Raw genomic sequence first — 17942 nt, 5'->3', positions numbered from 1 at the left:
TATGGATAATGTACGAAGTATGAATCTAGGAAAATTGGAAATCGTCAAAAATGAAATGGAACGCATAAACATCGATACCCTAGGCATTAGTGAGCAGAAATGGACTGGTATTGGCCATTTTGAATCGGACAATCATATAGTCTACTATGCTGGGAATGACAACTTGAAGAGGAATGGTGTTACATTCATCATCAAAAAGAATGTTTCAAGGTCTATCCTCAAGTACAACGCTGTCAGTGATAGAATAATATCCATAAGCCTACAAGGAAGACCAGTTAATATGACTATTATTCAAATTTACGCACCAACCACTAGGGCCAAAGATGAAGAACTAGAAGACTTTTATCAGCTGCTGCAGTCTGAAATTAATCGAACATGCAATCAAGATGCATTGATAATTACTGGTGATTGGAATGCAAAAGTTGGAAACAAAGAAGAAGGATCAGTAGTTGGAAAATATGGCCTTGGTGATAGAAACAATGCCAGAGATCGAGATCGAATGATAGAATTTTACAAAACCTACGACTTCTTCATTGCAAATACCTTCTTTCACCAACATAAACGGCGGCTATACACATGGACCTGGCCAGATGGAACACGCAGAAATCAAATTGACTACGTCTGTGGAAAGAGACAATGGAAAAGCTCAATATTATCAGTCAGAACAAGGCCAGGGGCCGACTGTGGAACAGACCATCAATTGCTCATATGCAAGTTCAAGCTGAAACTGAAGAAAATCAGAGCAAGTCCACGAGAGCCAAAATATGACCTTGAGTATATCCCACCTGAATTTAGAGACCATCTGAAGAATAGATTTGATGCATTGAACACTAGTAACCGCAGACTAGACGAGTTGTGGAATGACATCAAGAACATCATCCCTGAAGAGAGCAAGAGGTCATTGAAAAGACAGGAAAGAAAGAAAATACCAACGTGGATATCAGAGGAGACTCTGAAACTTACTCTTGAGCGTCGAGCAGCTAAAGCAAAAGGAAGAATTGATGAAGTAAAAGAACTGAACGGAAGATTTCAAAGGGCCTCCCGAGAAGACAAAATAAAGTATTATAATGATATGTGCAAAGAGCTGGAGATGGAAAACCAAAAGGGAAGAACACGCTCGGCGTTTCTCAAGCTGAAAGAACCGAAGAAAAAATTCAAGCCTCGAGTTGCAATAGTGAAGGATTCCATGGGGAAAATATTAAATGATGCAGGAAGCATCAAAAGAAATGGAAAGAATACACAGAGTCATTATACTAAAAAGAATTAGTTGATATTCAACCATTTCAAGGGGTGGCATATGATCAGGAACCGATGGTACTGAAGGAAGAAGTCCAAGCTGCTCTGAAGGCATTGGCAAAAAACAAGGCTCCAGGAATTGATGGAATATCAATTGAGATGTTTCAACAAACAGATGCAGTGCTAGAGGTGCTCACCCATCTATGCCAAGAAATACGGAAGACAGCTTCCTGGCCAACTGACTGGAAGAGATCTATATTTATGCCTATTCCCAAGAAAGGTGATCAACCCGAATGTGGAAATTACAGACCAATATCATTAATATCACACGCAAGCAAAATTCTGCTGAAGATCATTCAAAAACGGCTGCAGCAGTATATCGACAGGGAACTGCCAGAAATTCAGGCCGGTTTCAGAAGAGGATGTAGAACCAGGGATATCGTTGCTGATGTCAGATGGATCCTGGCTGAAAGCAGAGAATACCAGAAGGATGTTTACCTGTGTTTTATTGATTATGCAAAGGCATTTGACTGTGTGGATCAAAACAAACTATGGATAACACTGTGAAGAATGGGAATTCCAGAACACTTAATTGTGCTCATGAGGAACCTTTACATAGATCAAGAGGCAGTTGTTTGGACAGAACAGGGGGATACTGATTGGTTTAAAGTCAGGAAAGGTGTGCGTCAGGGTTGTATTCATTCACCATACCTATTTAATCTGTATGCTGAACAAATAATCAGAGAAGCTGGACTATATGAAGAAGAGCAGGGTGTCAAGATTGTAGGAAGACTCATTAACAACCTGCGTTATGCAGATGACACAACCTTGCTTGCTGAAAGTGAAGAGGACTTGAAGCACTTACTAGTGAAGATCAAAGACCACAGCCTTCAGTATGGATTACACCCCAACATAAAGAAAACAAATCCTCACAACTGGACCAGTGAGGAACATCATGATGAAAAGAGAAAAGATTGGAGTTGTCAAGGATTTCATTTTACTTGGATCCACAATCAACAGCCACGGAAGCAGCAGTCAAGAAATCAAAAGACGCATTGCATTGGGCAAATCTGCTGCAAAGGACCTCTTCAAAGTGTTGAAGAGCAAAGATGTCACCCTGAAGACTAAGGTGCACCTGACCCAAGCCATGGTGTTTTCAATCGCATCATATGCATGTGGAAGTTGGACAATGAATAAGGAAGACTGAAGAAGAGTTGACGCCTTTGAATTGTGGTGTTGGCGAAGAATATTGAATATACCATGGACTGCCAGAAGAATGAACAAATCTGTCTTAGAAGTACAACCAGAATGCCCCTTAGAGGCAAGGATGGTGAGGCTGTGTCTTACATACTTTGGACATGTTGTCAGGAGGGATCAGTCCCTGGAGAAGGACATCATGCTTGGCAGAGTACAGGGTCAGCAGAAAAGAGGAAGACCCTCAACGAGGTAGATTGACACAGTGGCTGCAACAATGAGCTCAAGCATACAACGATTGTAAGGATGGCGCAGGACCGGGCAGCAATTCGTTCTGTTGTGCATGGGGTCGCTATGAGTCAGAACCAACTCTACGGCACCTAACAACAACAACAATAATATATGGATATCCAATAAGGCCCGTTGCAGAAACCGAACCCAAAGATGCTAAAATAAATGGACCAGAATATCAGTTTCTGGAAAGGAGAAATGAAGGTCCACCATGATCAGGTAACATACTCTAAACAGATGATTGCCTAAAGCATGACTACAGTAGAATTATAGCAATATTCGTGAATGAAAGAGGACAAAGTTTCCAGAAATCGACACAGTCATGTTTAAAAATTTAACATATGGTAATTGAGGCACTGCAAACCAATAAAAAATGATATTTTATGAAATGCAAAAAAAAAAAAAGGTTGCCATTGAGTCAATTGTGACTCATAGTGACCCTACAGGACAGAGTAGAACAGCCCCGTAGGGTTTCCAAGGAGTGACTGGTAGATTTGAACAGCTGACCTTTTGGTCAGCAGCTGAGCTCTTAACCACTGTGCTACCAGGCTCTATTAAGTGCAAATACTGTTGTTATATGAATAATGAGTAAAAAAAAAGCTTAGATCCATACTTTACATCGTGTATCCAAATAATCCCACACAGATTAAAGAATTAAAAGAAATATTTTTTAAAATCAAGATAGAGAAGAACTTACACATTACACAGTCTTTGGGGGGAAGTTTTCTACAGAATGAAGCAGAAAATGACATTACTGATAGAAAAAAGGCAAGGAGTGAGCCTCAGAGTATCAGAATTCAGCACAGCCACGTGAGAACCACCAGCCAAGACCGATCCATTCACTCCTGAGCGAGGTTGTGCTGTTCTCTGTTCTCCGTACTCTATCAAGGAGCCTCGGTGGCAAAATGGTTAAGCAATTGGCCACTAACCAAAAGGTCAGTGGTTCCGATCCACCAGCGGCTCCTCAGGAGAAAGACCTGGCAATCTGCCCCCGTAAAGATTACAGCCTAGGAAACCCTGCTGGGCATTCTACTCTGTTCTGTAGGGTCACTGTGAGTCAGAATCAACTCAACAACAGCCAACATCAATAACATCATTCCTAAACCAAGCCAGTTGCCATCAAGTTGGCTCTGACTCATGGTGCCCCCAAGTGTGTCAGAGTAGAGCTGTGCTCCACAGCGTTTTCCATGGGTGATCTTTTGACACTAGGTCTCCAGGCCTTTCCTCCGAGGCACCTCTGGGTGTACTCAAACCTCCAACCTTTCAGTTAGCAGCCGAGTGCGTTCACTGTTTGCACCACCCAGGGACTCCTTATCGTTCCTAGGTAAGACCAAATTCAGGGAGAGTTAGAAGGTGGGAACCAAATATAACACTTCAGAAGCCTTTTCTGGTGTAGCTTTGTTGTATCATTTCGTTATGCTTGGAAATCGAGGCTCCTCTTTGACTCCCCAAAACACTCAGGCCAGCCTCGTCCATTGAGGTGGAAAGTCAGGGTCACATATGCAATGCTTGAGACTATCAGTGACTGTTAGTTCAGTTTAATTAGATGAATACTATGAGACTCCTGTGTGCTGACTGCAGGGCCAGGGGCCAGGGGACAAGGAGGAGCGGGATCCTCTTTGTGTCCTCAAGAACAGGACAGACACATACCATACCGAGCGACCAGGAGGAGCCCTGTGAGCTGGGTACTGAGAACTGACACAGGCTCACCTTTGAACTGGGCGCTATGGCCCGAGAGGGTGGGCTCAGAGTCACCCTTCCTGGTTTGGAATCCTGCTCTGCTACCAGCTGTGCAGCTTTGGGCAAGGAGATTAACCTCTCTGAACCTCATGGTTTTCCTGATGGGGACAAAAGATGAAGTTAGTGTCCACACGATGAGCGGCCATGGGAATTCAGTGTGATGCCACGTGTAATGTCAGGACAGCTGTCCCGTGAACCAGAGACGGCACCCTGTGCTTCTCAGCCTCCCTGCTTCTGTCCACTGGAGGCAGGCAGGGTCCTGGCTCTGCTGGGGAGGTGGCTCCTGGCACTGAGCTGGGTGCCCTGCTGTGCCGATGCCCCTGGCGTGGGGGGTTGGAGTAATGCCTCAGGCTCAGCCAGGGGACAGTCTGTGAGGACCTGTCCCCATGAGGACCTCTGCGTGGCTGGGAGGGGGAGACTTCTGGTCTTGGTGTCAGGCGTGCTAGAGGCCCTGCATTGCGGTGTACTGCTGAGAACCAGGCTGGGGTAAAAACCTGGCTTTACTCTTTTGCTGTGCACCTGTGGCCACGTTACGTCACTCCATGAGCCTTGGTGTGTGGACGGGGTGTGTGCAGAGTGCCCGGTACACCTGAAGGCGCTTGCGAATTCTGCGTGGTCATTTCGTGCACTGACTTTGATAGTACAAAGTGTGTTCAGATATTAATCAAAAGGACCCAAATACAGTGATAACATAGATGTGAGCTCGTTGTGCAACCAGCAGACGCTGACTGTGCTAGTGGTTGTCATTCACGGAAAACAGACTCCACAGCTTGGCTTAGAGAAGCAGCTTCCTGGTGGTTACCTGACCAGAGGGGAGGCTGAGCACCATGCCGCCCTCCCCACCATGTCCTCCCACCCACCCTCCCCACCATGTCCTCCCACCCCACCCTCCCCACATGCCCCCACCCACTCTCCCCACCATGCCCCCCACCTGCCCTCTCCACCATGCCTCCCACCCACCTGCCCCACTCTGTCCCCCCACCCACCCTCCCTACCATGCCCCACCACATCACCCTCCCCACCATGCCGCCCACACCACCCTCCCCACCATGCCCCCATCTGACCTCCCCACCACTCCCCCATGCTGCCTCCCAAGCTGCCCCCTTCCCTCCTCACCATGCCCCCCTGTTGCCCCCCACGCTGCCCTTCTATGATACTCTCACCACTGTGCCCCCGCACCCACCCTCCCCACCATGCCCCACACCACCCTCCCCACCATGCCCCACACCCACCCTCCCCTCCATGCCCCCATCTGCCCTGCCCATCATGCCCCCTCCCCTCGCCATGCCCCCATCCCACCCTCCCCACCACTCCCCCATGCTGCCTCCCAAGCTGCACCCTTCCCTCCTCTCCATGCCCCCCACTGCCCCCACGCTGCCCTTCTATGATACTCTCCCCACTATGCCCCCACCCACCCTCCCCACCATGCCCTCCATACTGCCCCTCATGCTGCCCCCCCCACTCTTGCATCCCCGCTCTGCCCCCCACACTCAGAGTTGTGATAAGAATCCTGCACGTCACCAGACCGCAGCTGGAGGCAGAGCTGGTGAACCCTGCAACAGACGGGTGCCATGGAGACACAACAGACTCGGTTTGGGTGTGGCCCCAAATTGGTGAAGTGTTCCGGCGTTTGCTGGTGACCTATGATTCTGATGTTCCTACAACAAAATTAGACCATTCCGGTTGCCTTTTGTTCTTTTCTCACTTGTCCCCTCAAGAAGCGAAGTCCCTGCCTGTGGTCTTAGCATATGCCTGAGAACTGGCCTTAAGTTCACAGGTCATTTTACCTTCCAGGGCAAGACGTGGACATCTCTTCAGCGTGGCCACCCTTAACACGTCCAAGACACACAGGCTTCGCAAAGCCTGCAGCAGCCCTGCCTGCCGGCCATTCAGTAGAGTCCTGGGTTTAAGCAGGGACGCCAGGGGAATGCAGCCTGTGGGCAGGTCGTTAACTGTGGCAGCTTGGAAGGGGCCTGCATTGAGCATCCCTACCAAAGGAAGATTTTAACCTGGGTCACTGACCTCGCAGCCCTTGTATAAAGCCAGGTACCCAACTCCATGCGGGCCTATCCCAGGTGGACGGCTCCCCCTGGGGTACCCACCACACCATTCCCTTCCTAGAGGGTCTCCACCCATGTGTTCACACCATTTAAAGGCACGTTCGGATTCCTTCTGCTAACCTTCCTAGGGTTGGGAGCTTGGGGCTTCTTTTCTGATATTTTCATACTTCTAGGTTGGAGTCCTGTTGGCACAGTGGTTAAGAGCTACACCTGCTAACCAAAGAGTCGGCAGTTTGAATCCACCAGCTGCTCCTTGGAAACCCTATGAGGCAGTTCTCGACTGGACGGCAGCTGGTTTAGGTGGGATGAGTGTTTTAGTTTTGTCTTCCTCCAGGAAAAGGAGCCCTGGGGCACAGTGGTTAAGTGCCCAGCTGCCAACCAAAAGGTCGGTGATTCGAACCCCCCAGCTGCTCCACAAGAGAAAGATGTGGCAGTCTGCTTCCTTAAAGATTTACAGCCTTGGGAAACCTATAGGGGCAGTTCTACTCTGTCCTGTGGGGTCGCTATGAGTCAGGATCGTCTCAATGGCAATGGGTTTCCAGGGAAAGGGTTTTGTATAATTCTCCCATGACTCATTTAGAGCTGTGAGTCCTGGGATGAAAACGTTACGTCCTCCAAGTTGCATGTTCCACAAACTGTCATTTTTCAAAGCCACGCCCATCCCTTGCCCTTCCCAGCGACAAGTGTTTGGGTTCCAGCCACTCATGAATCACCCTCACAAGCGGCCTTGCTATAAGTTAAAAATAAAATTAAAACAATTGTTTAAAGCCTGCATTGGAAGGGGGCTTCGATGGGGGGCCCTTTTCATTAGTTGTCGTGGTGGTTGTTAGCTGCTATTGAGTCGGCCCCCAGTGTGTGGAGACTTCATCACAATGAAACAAAATGCCGCCCAGTCCCTCACTGTCCCCGTGGCGGGTTGTAGATCCAACCGTTGTGTTCCACAGGGTTTTCATTGGCTGCTTTCCAGATCACCAGGCCTTTCTTCCTAGTCTGCTTTAGTCTGAAAGCCCTGCTAGATAAACTCTGTTCAGCATCATAGCTATACAGAAGCCTTTACCGCCAGGTGGGTATTGGCTGTGCATGAAGTGCGTTGGCTGGGAATCGAACCTGGGTCTCCTGCATGGAGGGCGAGAATTTTGCCACTGAACCGCCAGTGTCCTCTTTTTCCTTAGAGAGCTATTTATATCAAATTAACAGAAGGCACTCTATCCTTAAAAAAAAAAAATCCTTGGGGCCCCAGAAATAAATAGTCACACCAAGAAGCTTATGTTAAGCATTTACCTTGCAATTCAGACTTGGACGTTGCCCTGGAGCTGCGGATGGCTCTGCCGGGCCTCCCAGGGCTGACCCCCACCTAGAAGGAAGTTAGAAAAGCGGTGTCTTTCATATGCTGCCCTTTAGTGTCATAGAAGTCTCTTGCATATTACTATTATTTTATTACTGGGTTTGCTGTTTTCTTCCCAGGACTGAGAACGGCCGGCTAGTTGCTTCTTCCTTCCTCACAGTGTCCTGTCACAGCCATCTCCTCTACTTCCTAAGTCTTCTCAGCCAGCCCCTCCCACAACTGCTCATCCTGGTTCCCAGCCATTTTAACCTGTTGTGGCCTGGGTCCTTCTTGGTGTGGAGGACAGGGCCTGAGTGCCATAAAGAGAGTACTGACCGTGGGGACTCTAGCTGGAGCAGAGGGGAAGGGCGGCTGTTGATTAAGTCTTTGTTGGACTTACTGGATATGGCCCTGGCCTAGCGGGGCAGTGCAAGCTGGCTGTGCGGTGGGTCCCCAGGCTAGGGCGTTTGGCCCTCGCTGTCACTGACGTTGGAGTGCTACAAGTCGCCGCCACTGGTGACCCAGGCTAAGTAGCTTGCTTCAGGTAACACAGTACACGGCAGGGCTAGCAACTAAACCAGGCTGTTTAGTTCCAGAGTCTGCCTTCTTAACCCCTCCCCTATATGGTTTTCAGGAAGTGGTAATAGCACCAGGATGGCGGCCTCAGGCTTGGGGAGAATGCTCTGTGTGTACTGCCCCGAGACAGGCAGATCAAAGCCTGTCCCCATGCCTCTTCTGGGAGATGTGGTCAGAGTTGACTCCAGCTCATGGCGACCCCAATGTGCGTCAGAGTATAACTGTGCTCTGTAAGGTTTTCAACGGCTGACCTTTCAAAAGTAGATTGCCAGGCCTTTCTTCTGAGGCACCCCTGGGTGGGCTCAAACCACCAACCTTTCAGTTAGCAGCCAAGCGCGTTAACCATTTGTACCACCCAGGGACTCCCTGGTAGCTCTAGAACCCACCTATTTAAATCAGAATATTCCCACTGAGGTCTCTGAGGAAGGAGGCCACTTTATTAATTGGCTGTCTTTATCATCTGTGAAGTTGTCATTACTATTAACATTATAATTACTTTCCATGATAAATTCCATATTTGTTTACGAAAAATAGCTCAAAATTATTTTCTCCAATTCATTTATAAAATCAAGAATCATAATGTTATTTTTAAATGTTACAGCCTTTCATTCTCTTTGAAAGTTATTTGATGATATTATCTGTCAAAGGGAGGAGCTCTGTTCATCTTGATCAAAGTGGAAACCTGGTGAATTTCTGCACAGGGGCCCCTTGGCCTTTGCTTCCCCTCTTTTCCTTCTGGCCTTCCTCTCCTAAATCAGGTCCTCCTCTCCCTGGGCCCACCTTCCCTGCCTGCCTGCCGACAACCCCTACTTCCCAAAGCCCCTCCTCTGAAGCCCCATCACTGTCCAATGTGTGACCTGGCCTGGCTGTTTTGTGCTTCCCGGTGGCTCCACGTGTCCTCTCTTCTCCCCAGTGAGAATGGGACTCAGGGAGCACGGGGGTCTTTTTGTCCTTTGTGGTCTGTCCCACTTGGCAAAGGGGTCAGAGGCTGAGCTCTTCCAAGGGACGGGATCTAGATTTCAGAGGAGGAGGAAGAAGGTGTGAAGAAGCAAGGGCAGGCCTGCTCAGAGCCTCCACTTGGCCCCTTGCGCCCTGGCTGTGCTGGAGCGCCTATCACCACGGAAGCCCCAAAATTAGTCAAGCTTCTGCCCCTAGCTTCCAGGGGAACACAGGGCCCTGCCGTCCCCGGTAAATGGAAAGGGTGAGCACACAGCTCATGCGCTGACAGGCATGTTACCAAGAGCTAGGGGACGGTGGCAGAGGATGGGGAGTTTGGGGGTTGTGACGTTTACACCTCAGTCGTGGGGTCTCAGGAACCTTTCTGGAGCTGTTTTTGCAGAGCATCCGGCAGGGCGCTGCTGTTGGGGATTCCCTCCTTGAGGCCGGAAGTTGGCTTTTAGGAGCTGATATTTAATTGAAAGAAGGGCAGGCGTGTAAAACGTGTCCCCAGAACAGCGTCAGGAGCGGGTCGGATCTGGTACAGAACTCGGGGGTCAGGGGGATTGCAGACACAGCCGGCCCTGGCCTTGGCCGGCACAGGCTCGACCTCCTGATGAAAACCCCTGGCGTTTCCTTCCCGTGCTGCTGCTCCAAGCGGCAGAGTTTAGGAAAAGTTCGCTGCTTTGCCTGGAGACTTGGATTTTATGTGCCGAGGTCCATGCTCTGCGCCTCGCGGAGTGGTGCTCGGATTCAGATCCTTCCCACGGGCAGGGACCCTACTTTCTAGCTGCGGCTGAGTGAGGCGAGGGGGAGAGCCCGGGGCGCCCACGGCGGAGCGCGGGGCCTGCGCCCTCCTGCGGCCGAGTCCCAGACACCCGAGCCGCAGCCTCGTACACCGGTGACTCAGGGGCATGGCGAGGGTAACGAGCCCCCAGGGACAATCTCTAAACTGCCCCCCTAATTCCAGCACCGAGGGGCAATGCCTAAATTGCGCCCCCTCCCCCAGATTTCAAGATGAGTAGGTGCTGATAGCGGTGCTGGAAAGGAGCGGAGCCGCCGGGCAGTGGAATCATCCCAGTGGACGTGGAGAGCCCCGTGCGGAGGGCTCCTCCAAAACAAGGCCGAAGCGGGCCCGGGCTTTCTGGAGCCGCTCAAGTCCTGCGTGGTTTGGTCTGGGTGTATCTGTGCAGCGTGAGGTGTCACCCCCTCTGACGGTGTCCCCCGTGCGGTCCGCAGCCCCGCACCCCTAGTGATGTCACTGGTGCTCCCTTGGACTTGCGCCTGGGGCAAGCGCACCCCTTGATCCATCCACCCGAGGGCTCTGCGCTTCTCGAGTGCACACAGCGCCGTGCTGGGTGGGTCGTTAAGGGGGCGGACGAGGGAGTCGCCAGTCCTCGACGACGTGGGCCAGGGCAGCGGGGCCTGGAAGCCGGCCCTTCTCGGGGTGACGCGTTAAAGGGGTCCCTGGCCCGGCAGGTGCGGAACTCAGTATGACCTCTCTCCCCAGTGAGCCGCGCCCTCGTGCTGGCCCCACCCCCATCGGACTCGTCCATTCGGGCTCCTGTCGCTGACGGACTCGGGTTCTGTAAAGGCTCCTCCCCTGGTGGACCCGTGTGCAGACTCCTCCCCTGGTGGGCCCCGCCCCTGCAGGCTCCTCCCCTGGTGGGCCCCGGCCCCCGTGCAGACTCCTCCCCTGGTGGACCCGTGTGCAGGCTCCTCCCCTGGTGGGCCCCGCCCCGTGCAGGCTCCTCCCCTGGTGGACCCGTGTGCAGGCTCCTCCCCTGGTGGGCCCCGCCCCTGCAGGCTCCTCCCCTGGTGGGCCCCGGCCCCCGTGCAGACTCCTCCCCTGGTGGACCCGTGTGCAGACTCCTCCCCTGGTGGGCCCCGGCCCGTGCAGACTCCTCCCCTGGTGGACCCGTGTGCAGGCTCCTCCCCTTGTGGGCCCCGCCCCGTGCAGGCTCCTCCCCTGGTGGACCCGTGTGCAGGCTCCTCCCCTGGTGGGCCCCGCCCCGTGCAGACTCCTCCCCTGGTGGACCCGTGTGCAGGCTCCTCCCCTTGTGGGCCCCGCCCCGTGCAGGCTCCTCCCCTGGTGGACCCGTGTGCAGGCTCCTCCCCTGGTGGGCCCCGCCCCGTGCAGACTCCTCCCCTGGTGGACCCGTGTGCAGGCTCCCCCCCCCCCCCGGTGTGCCCCGCCCCGTGCAGGCTCTTCCGCCCTGTGGGACCCCCCCCCCCGGTAAGGCTCCTCCCCCTTGTGGACCCCGCCCCATGCAGACTCCTCCCCTGGCGGACCCCCGCAAAGCCCCGCCCCTGTGGGTCTCTCCCTTGGGGATCCCTCCCCCCTGCTGGCCCAACCCCCGTGGGACCCCGGCCTCCTTCAGTCTCCAGGCGGACCCTGTCCCCTGCGGACCCGCCCCCTGCAGGTGCCCCCTGTGGGCCTCTCCCCCGTGCAGGCTCCTCCCCCGACAACCCCTCTCCCTCATACCCCTCTTCGCACGCCCACCCCATCGCTGTCGCCTTCCCTGCTAACTCGGGCCCCTGCGGCAGGCTGCCTGGGATCGTTTTTTTTTCACCGTTTTTCCGGCAAATAAAAAAAATTTTTTTTTTTTTTTCCGGCAGGAGTCAAAGAGGATTGAACTGGTGATTGGTGGCCGCGTCCCGGCTCGCGTGTCGGAGAGGGGCGGGGCGTGGCGCAGGGGGCGGGGTCGCGCCTGGGGGTGGGGCCGCGGCGCGCGGAGGGGCGGGGCGGGGTGGGCGGGAGGGGGAGGTGAGAGCGGGGCGGGGCGGGGCAGCGCGGGGCGGGGCGGGGCGGGGCGGGCGGGGCAGTGCGGAGCGGGGCGGGCGGAGTGGGCGGGGCAGCGCGGGGCGGGCGGGGCAGTGCGGAGCGGGGCGGCCACCAGAGGTGGGCGGGGCAGCGCGGGGCGGGGCGGCCCTGCTCCCTCCGGCCCGCCGCCACCTGCGCCCCGCCCCACCGGCCGCGCCCGAGCCCGCGCACCCCCGGCGCCTCCCGGCGAGAGCGGTTCGGGCCTCGGCGCTGCCGTGGGATTTCGGTGGCCGGCGCCGCGGCGGGCATGCGGCTGCGCTGAGGCCCCGGCCCGCGGACCCGCCGGGTGCGCTCCTAAGGCGCGGCGACTGGGAGCGTGGCCGGCGCGATGGCGAGCTCCCCGGCCGTGCGCAGCGCGGAGATGGACTGCCTGAGCCCCGAGGCGCAGCGGCTGGTAAGGGAGCGGGACCTTGTGGGAGCTCCGTCCTCGTGCAGCTGGTTTCCCCGGGGACCTCCCCTGGATTTCCGGGAGCTGGAGCGGGGCGTGGGGTGGGGGCGCCGAGTCGGCGGACCCCCTTTTTGGCGGGGGGCTGTGGGCGGGAGCCAGCTCGGGCGGGGCTGTCCGGGACACCAGCACCCCCTCTTCTTGTGGGACCCCTGGCCACGGGGAAACGCAGTGTGGCCTCTCCCTCTGCCTGGACTGCCGGCTTCCCCTGCGGAGTTGACTCTGGCGGCGGATCAGCCAGGACGAGGTCTGAGACCTACGTGCGCTCTCGAGTTGCACAGGGAACTGCTAGATTAGGGTTTTACACAATACCGACACCCAGGAACCGGTGCCCAGAGCTGCTGCCCTTCCTGGAGGCTGGCGTCCTCTGGGGCGGGCGTGGTTTCCGGGGCACCTGTCCTGCCCTGAGGCTTCAGACTACTGGGGACTGAACCCCATCTCTCCAGCACCCACAGGAGCCCAAGACCCCAAATCGACATTAGCTGGTCTCCGGGGTCTAGACAGGACCCTCCACCGGTGGGACTTCGCTGTAATCCAGCTCCAGACCCAGTAGTGGAACCATGGGTATCAGGGAGTGTGGCCACCAAAATTGGGTGGGGAATGAGATGGGGAAGGATGGAAAAGACCCATATTGACACAGCCTGCAGTTGATCGTGAATGGAAGGAAGTTTTTAAAGGTGAAAGGTGTGGGGTGCACTTTGGTAAAGAAATATTTTATTGGCCTAATACTGAAAAAAGAATACTGAAGAGAGCAAAAAACACTAAATTTACACTTTATTGGGTTTTTGTGGGGACTTTGAGGAAAGCATGAACCCCAAACAATTGCCCATTCACCAGGTAGAAGTTAATCACCCGCTGGGTGTGGAGAGAACTTAGAGATGAGTAAGCTTTCCCTGCCCTTGGAGGAGCTTCCTGGTCAGCGCCTGCCCGAGAGAGTCACAGAACTGGACTCTAATGAGTGCACCCTCAGAATTGAAATTCCTTGCTGAGGAGGGTCTGCTGGATTTTCCTTAATGTCCATTTTAGTGTGCTGCTTCTGTTATCTCATTTCACGTTGAGGCTGTAAGCCAGACTTTTGGAGCTGGCTCAGACCCCTTAACATAATTTGCTTCTAGGGGCCTGAGGACTTACAGACAGATCCTGAAGCCATCTTCAGTGAACCCACTGCCATCAGTGAAGGGTGCTGGAAATGAGGATGGATAGGGTGCGGCCAAGATGCCTGGTGCGCCAAAGGAGCCACCAAGGTAAACCAGAGATGGCAAAGATGAGGTAGATGGTAGTCCTAGGTAAGATTCTAGTGCAAAAGAGCACACAACCGGGCTGGGGGAACAGCTGGGTACAGTTGGCACTGGATACAGTGTCCCCTTACAGTGGAGACAACAGCTGGGTACAGTGAGGCGCCAGCTACAGTGTCCCCTTACAGTGGAGACAACAGCTGGGTACAGTGAGGCACTGGCTACAGTGTCCCCTAGCAGTGGAGACAACAGCTGGGTACAGTGAGGCACTGGCTACAGTGTCCCCTAGCAGTGGAGACAACAGCTGGGTACAGTGAGGTGCTGGCTACAGTGTCTCCTGACTGGGGAGACAATAGCTCGGTACAGTGAGGTGCTGGGTACAGTGTCCCCTGACTGTAGAGACAACAGCTGGGTACAGTGAGGCGCTGGCTACAGTGTCTCCTGACTGTGGAGACAACAGCTGGGTACACTAAAGCACTGTATACGGTATCTCCTTAGCACTTTGGGCCTTGTACCTTGCCTGGGTTAAGAGGCCTGCTTCATAGAGCTGTTGCAGAAATAAGTAGGACAAAAGCAGGTGGTTCATCCCCACAGGCTCACCACCTGTCGCCCCAACACCAGAACCCCATAAGCTCTGAAAACCAAAAGTTTGTGGCAAAAATTCCTTTGGCAGTGAAACCTGGCCAGACTGAGTAAGGCTATTTTTAGTCATTATTTATTCATGGATTTCTCTGCAGGCTTGTTAATGTGTTTGATTAAGGGCTGGTATGCAGAGTTGTCACAGAGTACGTGGTATATGAATCCTATGGTTGCCGTTCTTGTTAGGTGTCACCACGTCAGTTCTGACTCATAGGGACCCTGTGTACCACAGAACGAAACACTGCCTGGTCCTGTGCCATCGTCACAGTCGTTGTCGTACTTGAGCCCATTGTTGTAGCCACTGTGTCAATCCATCTTGTTGAGGGTCTTCCTCTTTTTCACTGACTTCACCAAACTTGATGTCCTCCTCTAGGGATTGGTCCCTCCTGAAAACACGTCCAAAGTATGTGAGACAAAGTCTCGCCATCCTTGCCTCTAAGGACCATTTTGGTTGTACTTCTTCCAAGACAGATTTGTTCATTTTTTGGCAGTCCGTGGCCTATTTGATATTCCTCACCAACACCATAATTTAAAGGCATTGATTCTTCTTCGGCCTTCCTTATTCATCGTCCAGCTATCACATGCATATTAACCTTCTGAAATCCAGGAACCTTTTCATTCTGAAACATTTGGCCCCAATAGTTGCCAGTAAGAAAATGTAAACCTGTAGCAACTCGATGTCAACTAACAACAACAGGGACTTTTTTTTTTTTTTTTTAAACAAATAAGTAGTAAGAAAACTTTATTAGAGAGTGGTGCATGGGGGAGTGAAGGAGCTCTGGTGGCACGATGGCTAAAAACTCAGCAGTTTGAACCCCCCAGCCACTCATTGGAAAAAGAGACCTGTCGAACTGCTCCCAAAAGATTACAGCCTAGAAACTCTATGGGGCGGTTCTCCCCTGTCGTGTAGAATTGCTATGAATCTTCCATAAAGATTACAGCCTACGGAACCCAATGGGGCAGACCTACCCTGTCCTATGGGGTCACTATGAGTGGAATTGACTCGACAGCATGCAACAGTATGGGGAACAGAAGTGAGACAGTCCCTGTGTGCTGAGGTTGTGGTGTGTTGGAAAAGGAAGCGTCTGATTGAGAGATGAGCAGTGGTGTCAGGAAGATGAGGCGAGGTGCAGAAGTGGGGTGCGTTTCCATAGGAATCATACGCGGCCACTGCAGGATGCAGAGCTCCAACTGGAGACTGGTGGGCATTTCAGACTGGGTTAACCCAGCTTCTATTCTACAGTAAGTGTCCCTGTGACCTGGGATTGTGACTGTTGTTAGCTACTGTCAAGTTAGCCTGATTCATGGTGACCGCATGCGTAACAGAACAAAACGCTGCCCAGTCCTACACCACCCCCGTGATCAGTTGCGGGTCGGGCCATTGTGATCCATAGGGTTTTCATGGGCTGATTTTCAGAAGTAGATCACCGGCCCTTCCTTCCTAGTCCACCTTGGTCTGGAAGCTCTACTGAAATCCGTTCAGCATCATAGAGACACACGAGCCTCCGCTGACAGATGGGTGGTAGTCCTGCTTGAGGTACATTAGTCAGGAACCGAACCCGGATCTTCTACATGGAAGGTGAGAATTCTACCACTGAACCACCACCGCCCCAACGTGTGCTGGGATTAGGGGTCTTCAGTGGAGGGAGAGGGCTGGAGGCCACCTTGGTGAGATAGGGGGTTGTCAGGAAGAGGCAGCTTTGGCAAGCTCCACCTGAAGAAAAGGGCAGGGTCCACCCTGGGCCCACCCTGAAACGATGTAAGACGATCAGCTGTGGGCCATTGCTCTAGCTTTCCCATTTCTTTATCTTTTGTAACTTCCCCACGTTTGAGGCATGTTGTGTCACCTTTGGTGTCTTTCGACATACTAATTAGTGATAAAAAAAAAAAACGATAAGCCCTTGTAAATGACCAGGACCATCCTGAGGAGAAGCTGGAAGGGTAGAGCCTGTACACACAGGCTCACAAGTCCCTTCTCAAGTGGCCGCTGTAGGCACCTGGGTCCGCGTTCCAGGAGCTGCAGGGGAAGACTGTTGACTCATGTGGGTGAGGTCAACACCGAGATGGCGGTCCTGCTGTAGCTCCGCTTGGGATTTTGAGCTCAGAGCCACAGTAGCACTTAGATGTATCATTTCCCAAAGCAGTTAAGATAGGAAAGTAGTAAGTTTAAGTCTTTTCTAATAGTATTCAGAGTGTCCTACTGGGGCAAAACTGGAGACAAAATTTCCCGTTTTGTCTAAGAGTTCGTTTCTGTTCAGCTTGAACTGATACCACACAGCGGAAGCCTCCTTTGCAAATTTCTAAACCCTGCAGTCTGAGCTGCCACTTACATGGTGCACAGGAAGTCAAGTTATTTATAGTTGCAAAACTGTGTTTCTGTGAAGTTAATTGGAGTATTACCTGATCAGAGCCAGGCTCTTATCCAATGTCTACAGAATTGTGAGGCCAAGTGTGGCCTGATGTTTGCTCCTCAAAAGGCAATGTTCAAGAGGAATTTGTTATCCCCCAAAAATCAGGCTCTGTGACTCAGCAAAGGAATTGTTTATGACTCCTTACTCATGTGCCAGTGTTTCCAATCTATTCATGTTTAAGGGCATTATGCTTAGAGCCTCAGAGGCCATGATGTTCAAATTCCTAGTATGTTATTAACAGTCATTAAACCCTGTTACATCCTAGTGGTTTGAGACACATGTGAGGTAGAGAGGTGTTTTCGTTACCTTATTTTACTCTTGGTCTCCCAAATTTTAGTTTGTTTTTGGTTTTCTTTTAGTAAAGAAACTTATTTTCATGGAATGGATTTATAAGAATTTTTATTATTTAGACTATTTAGATAAAATTAAATAAGCCTCTTTCTCCCACGTTAAACAAAGCTGTCTCTTGCCAGTACCCAAGATTTAATCATTCAGAATTGCCATGTGCTTGATTACAGCTACAGCCTCCCTTCCCCAGGCCAAATTCCAAAACAGAGCAACTGAAAAACAGCACAAAGGTGTATTCTGAGATTCATTCATTCTTTTGGGAGGACCAGCGTTTCAAGTGGCTTCTCCTTAGGGCTGTAACTTGGCGACTTTAAAACCATCTGAGTAGTTTTGTATTGAATCTGAATTACAACTACTTTGTTCTAGAGAAGTAATTTATCCTAAATGATTACAGTGAGGATTTACTTTTAGTTTGAATCAGAAGTTTCATGTACATTCCTGAACACCATTTGTGTTCCTCGTGTCTGTTATAGGGGGCAGTGGGTGTGTCATTTTCCTGAGGGAAGAGAAGTAAAGCACCTGCTCGGGAGAGGGTTGACAGAACCCACCTACTTCCTGTGAAATTTCCCCTGTGGTCTTTTTTTCTGCTTGCTTTGCTAGGTGGGTGCCTTAGCATGCTTGTCTCCTCATGGTGCTTTCCAGCTTAATCTGGGTAGGATTTGTCCCACTAGATCGGTACCTGT

The 17942-nt window shown here is 52.3% G+C and overlaps 2 protein-coding genes across 30 annotated transcripts in view; one reads left to right on the top strand and one right to left on the bottom strand.

The window, feature by feature from the left end:
• The window catches only part of LOC111752750 (spidroin-2-like), a 39961-nt gene extending 28983 nt beyond the window's left edge, over window positions 1-10978 (bottom strand). For 3 of the 17 annotated variants that reach the window (XM_064286488.1, XM_064286493.1, XM_064286494.1), the window contains exon 1: window positions 7803-10977. The gene's annotated coding sequence lies outside the window, so the exon portion shown is untranslated. Of the gene's footprint in view, window positions 1-4431; window positions 4560-7802 lie in introns of all 17 variants that reach the window. The other 14 variants (XM_064286497.1, XM_064286498.1, XM_064286485.1 and 11 more) reach the window with 12 other exon arrangements.
• Window positions 1-17942, top strand: part of LRRFIP1 (LRR binding FLII interacting protein 1) — a 155165-nt gene that overhangs the window by 58128 nt on the left and 79095 nt on the right. For 2 of the 13 annotated variants that reach the window (XM_064286475.1, XM_064286471.1), the window contains exon 1: window positions 12474-12575. The exons of 9 other annotated variants lie outside the window; for them this stretch is intronic. In XM_064286475.1, coding sequence (XP_064142545.1) covers window positions 12510-12575 — 66 coding nt within the window. In that variant the 5' untranslated portion in view covers window positions 12474-12509. Of the gene's footprint in view, window positions 1-12473; window positions 12576-17942 lie in introns of those variants that run through there. 2 more of the 13 variants (XM_064286477.1, XM_064286482.1) reach the window with 2 other exon arrangements.

Source organism: Loxodonta africana, chromosome 6 (genome assembly GCF_030014295.1).
Source record: "Loxodonta africana isolate mLoxAfr1 chromosome 6, mLoxAfr1.hap2, whole genome shotgun sequence".
Taxonomy (NCBI): domain Eukaryota; kingdom Metazoa; phylum Chordata; class Mammalia; order Proboscidea; family Elephantidae; genus Loxodonta; species Loxodonta africana.
The sequence above is the reverse complement of the archived record's forward strand: the minus strand, read 5'-3'. Positions and strand labels throughout refer to the sequence as shown.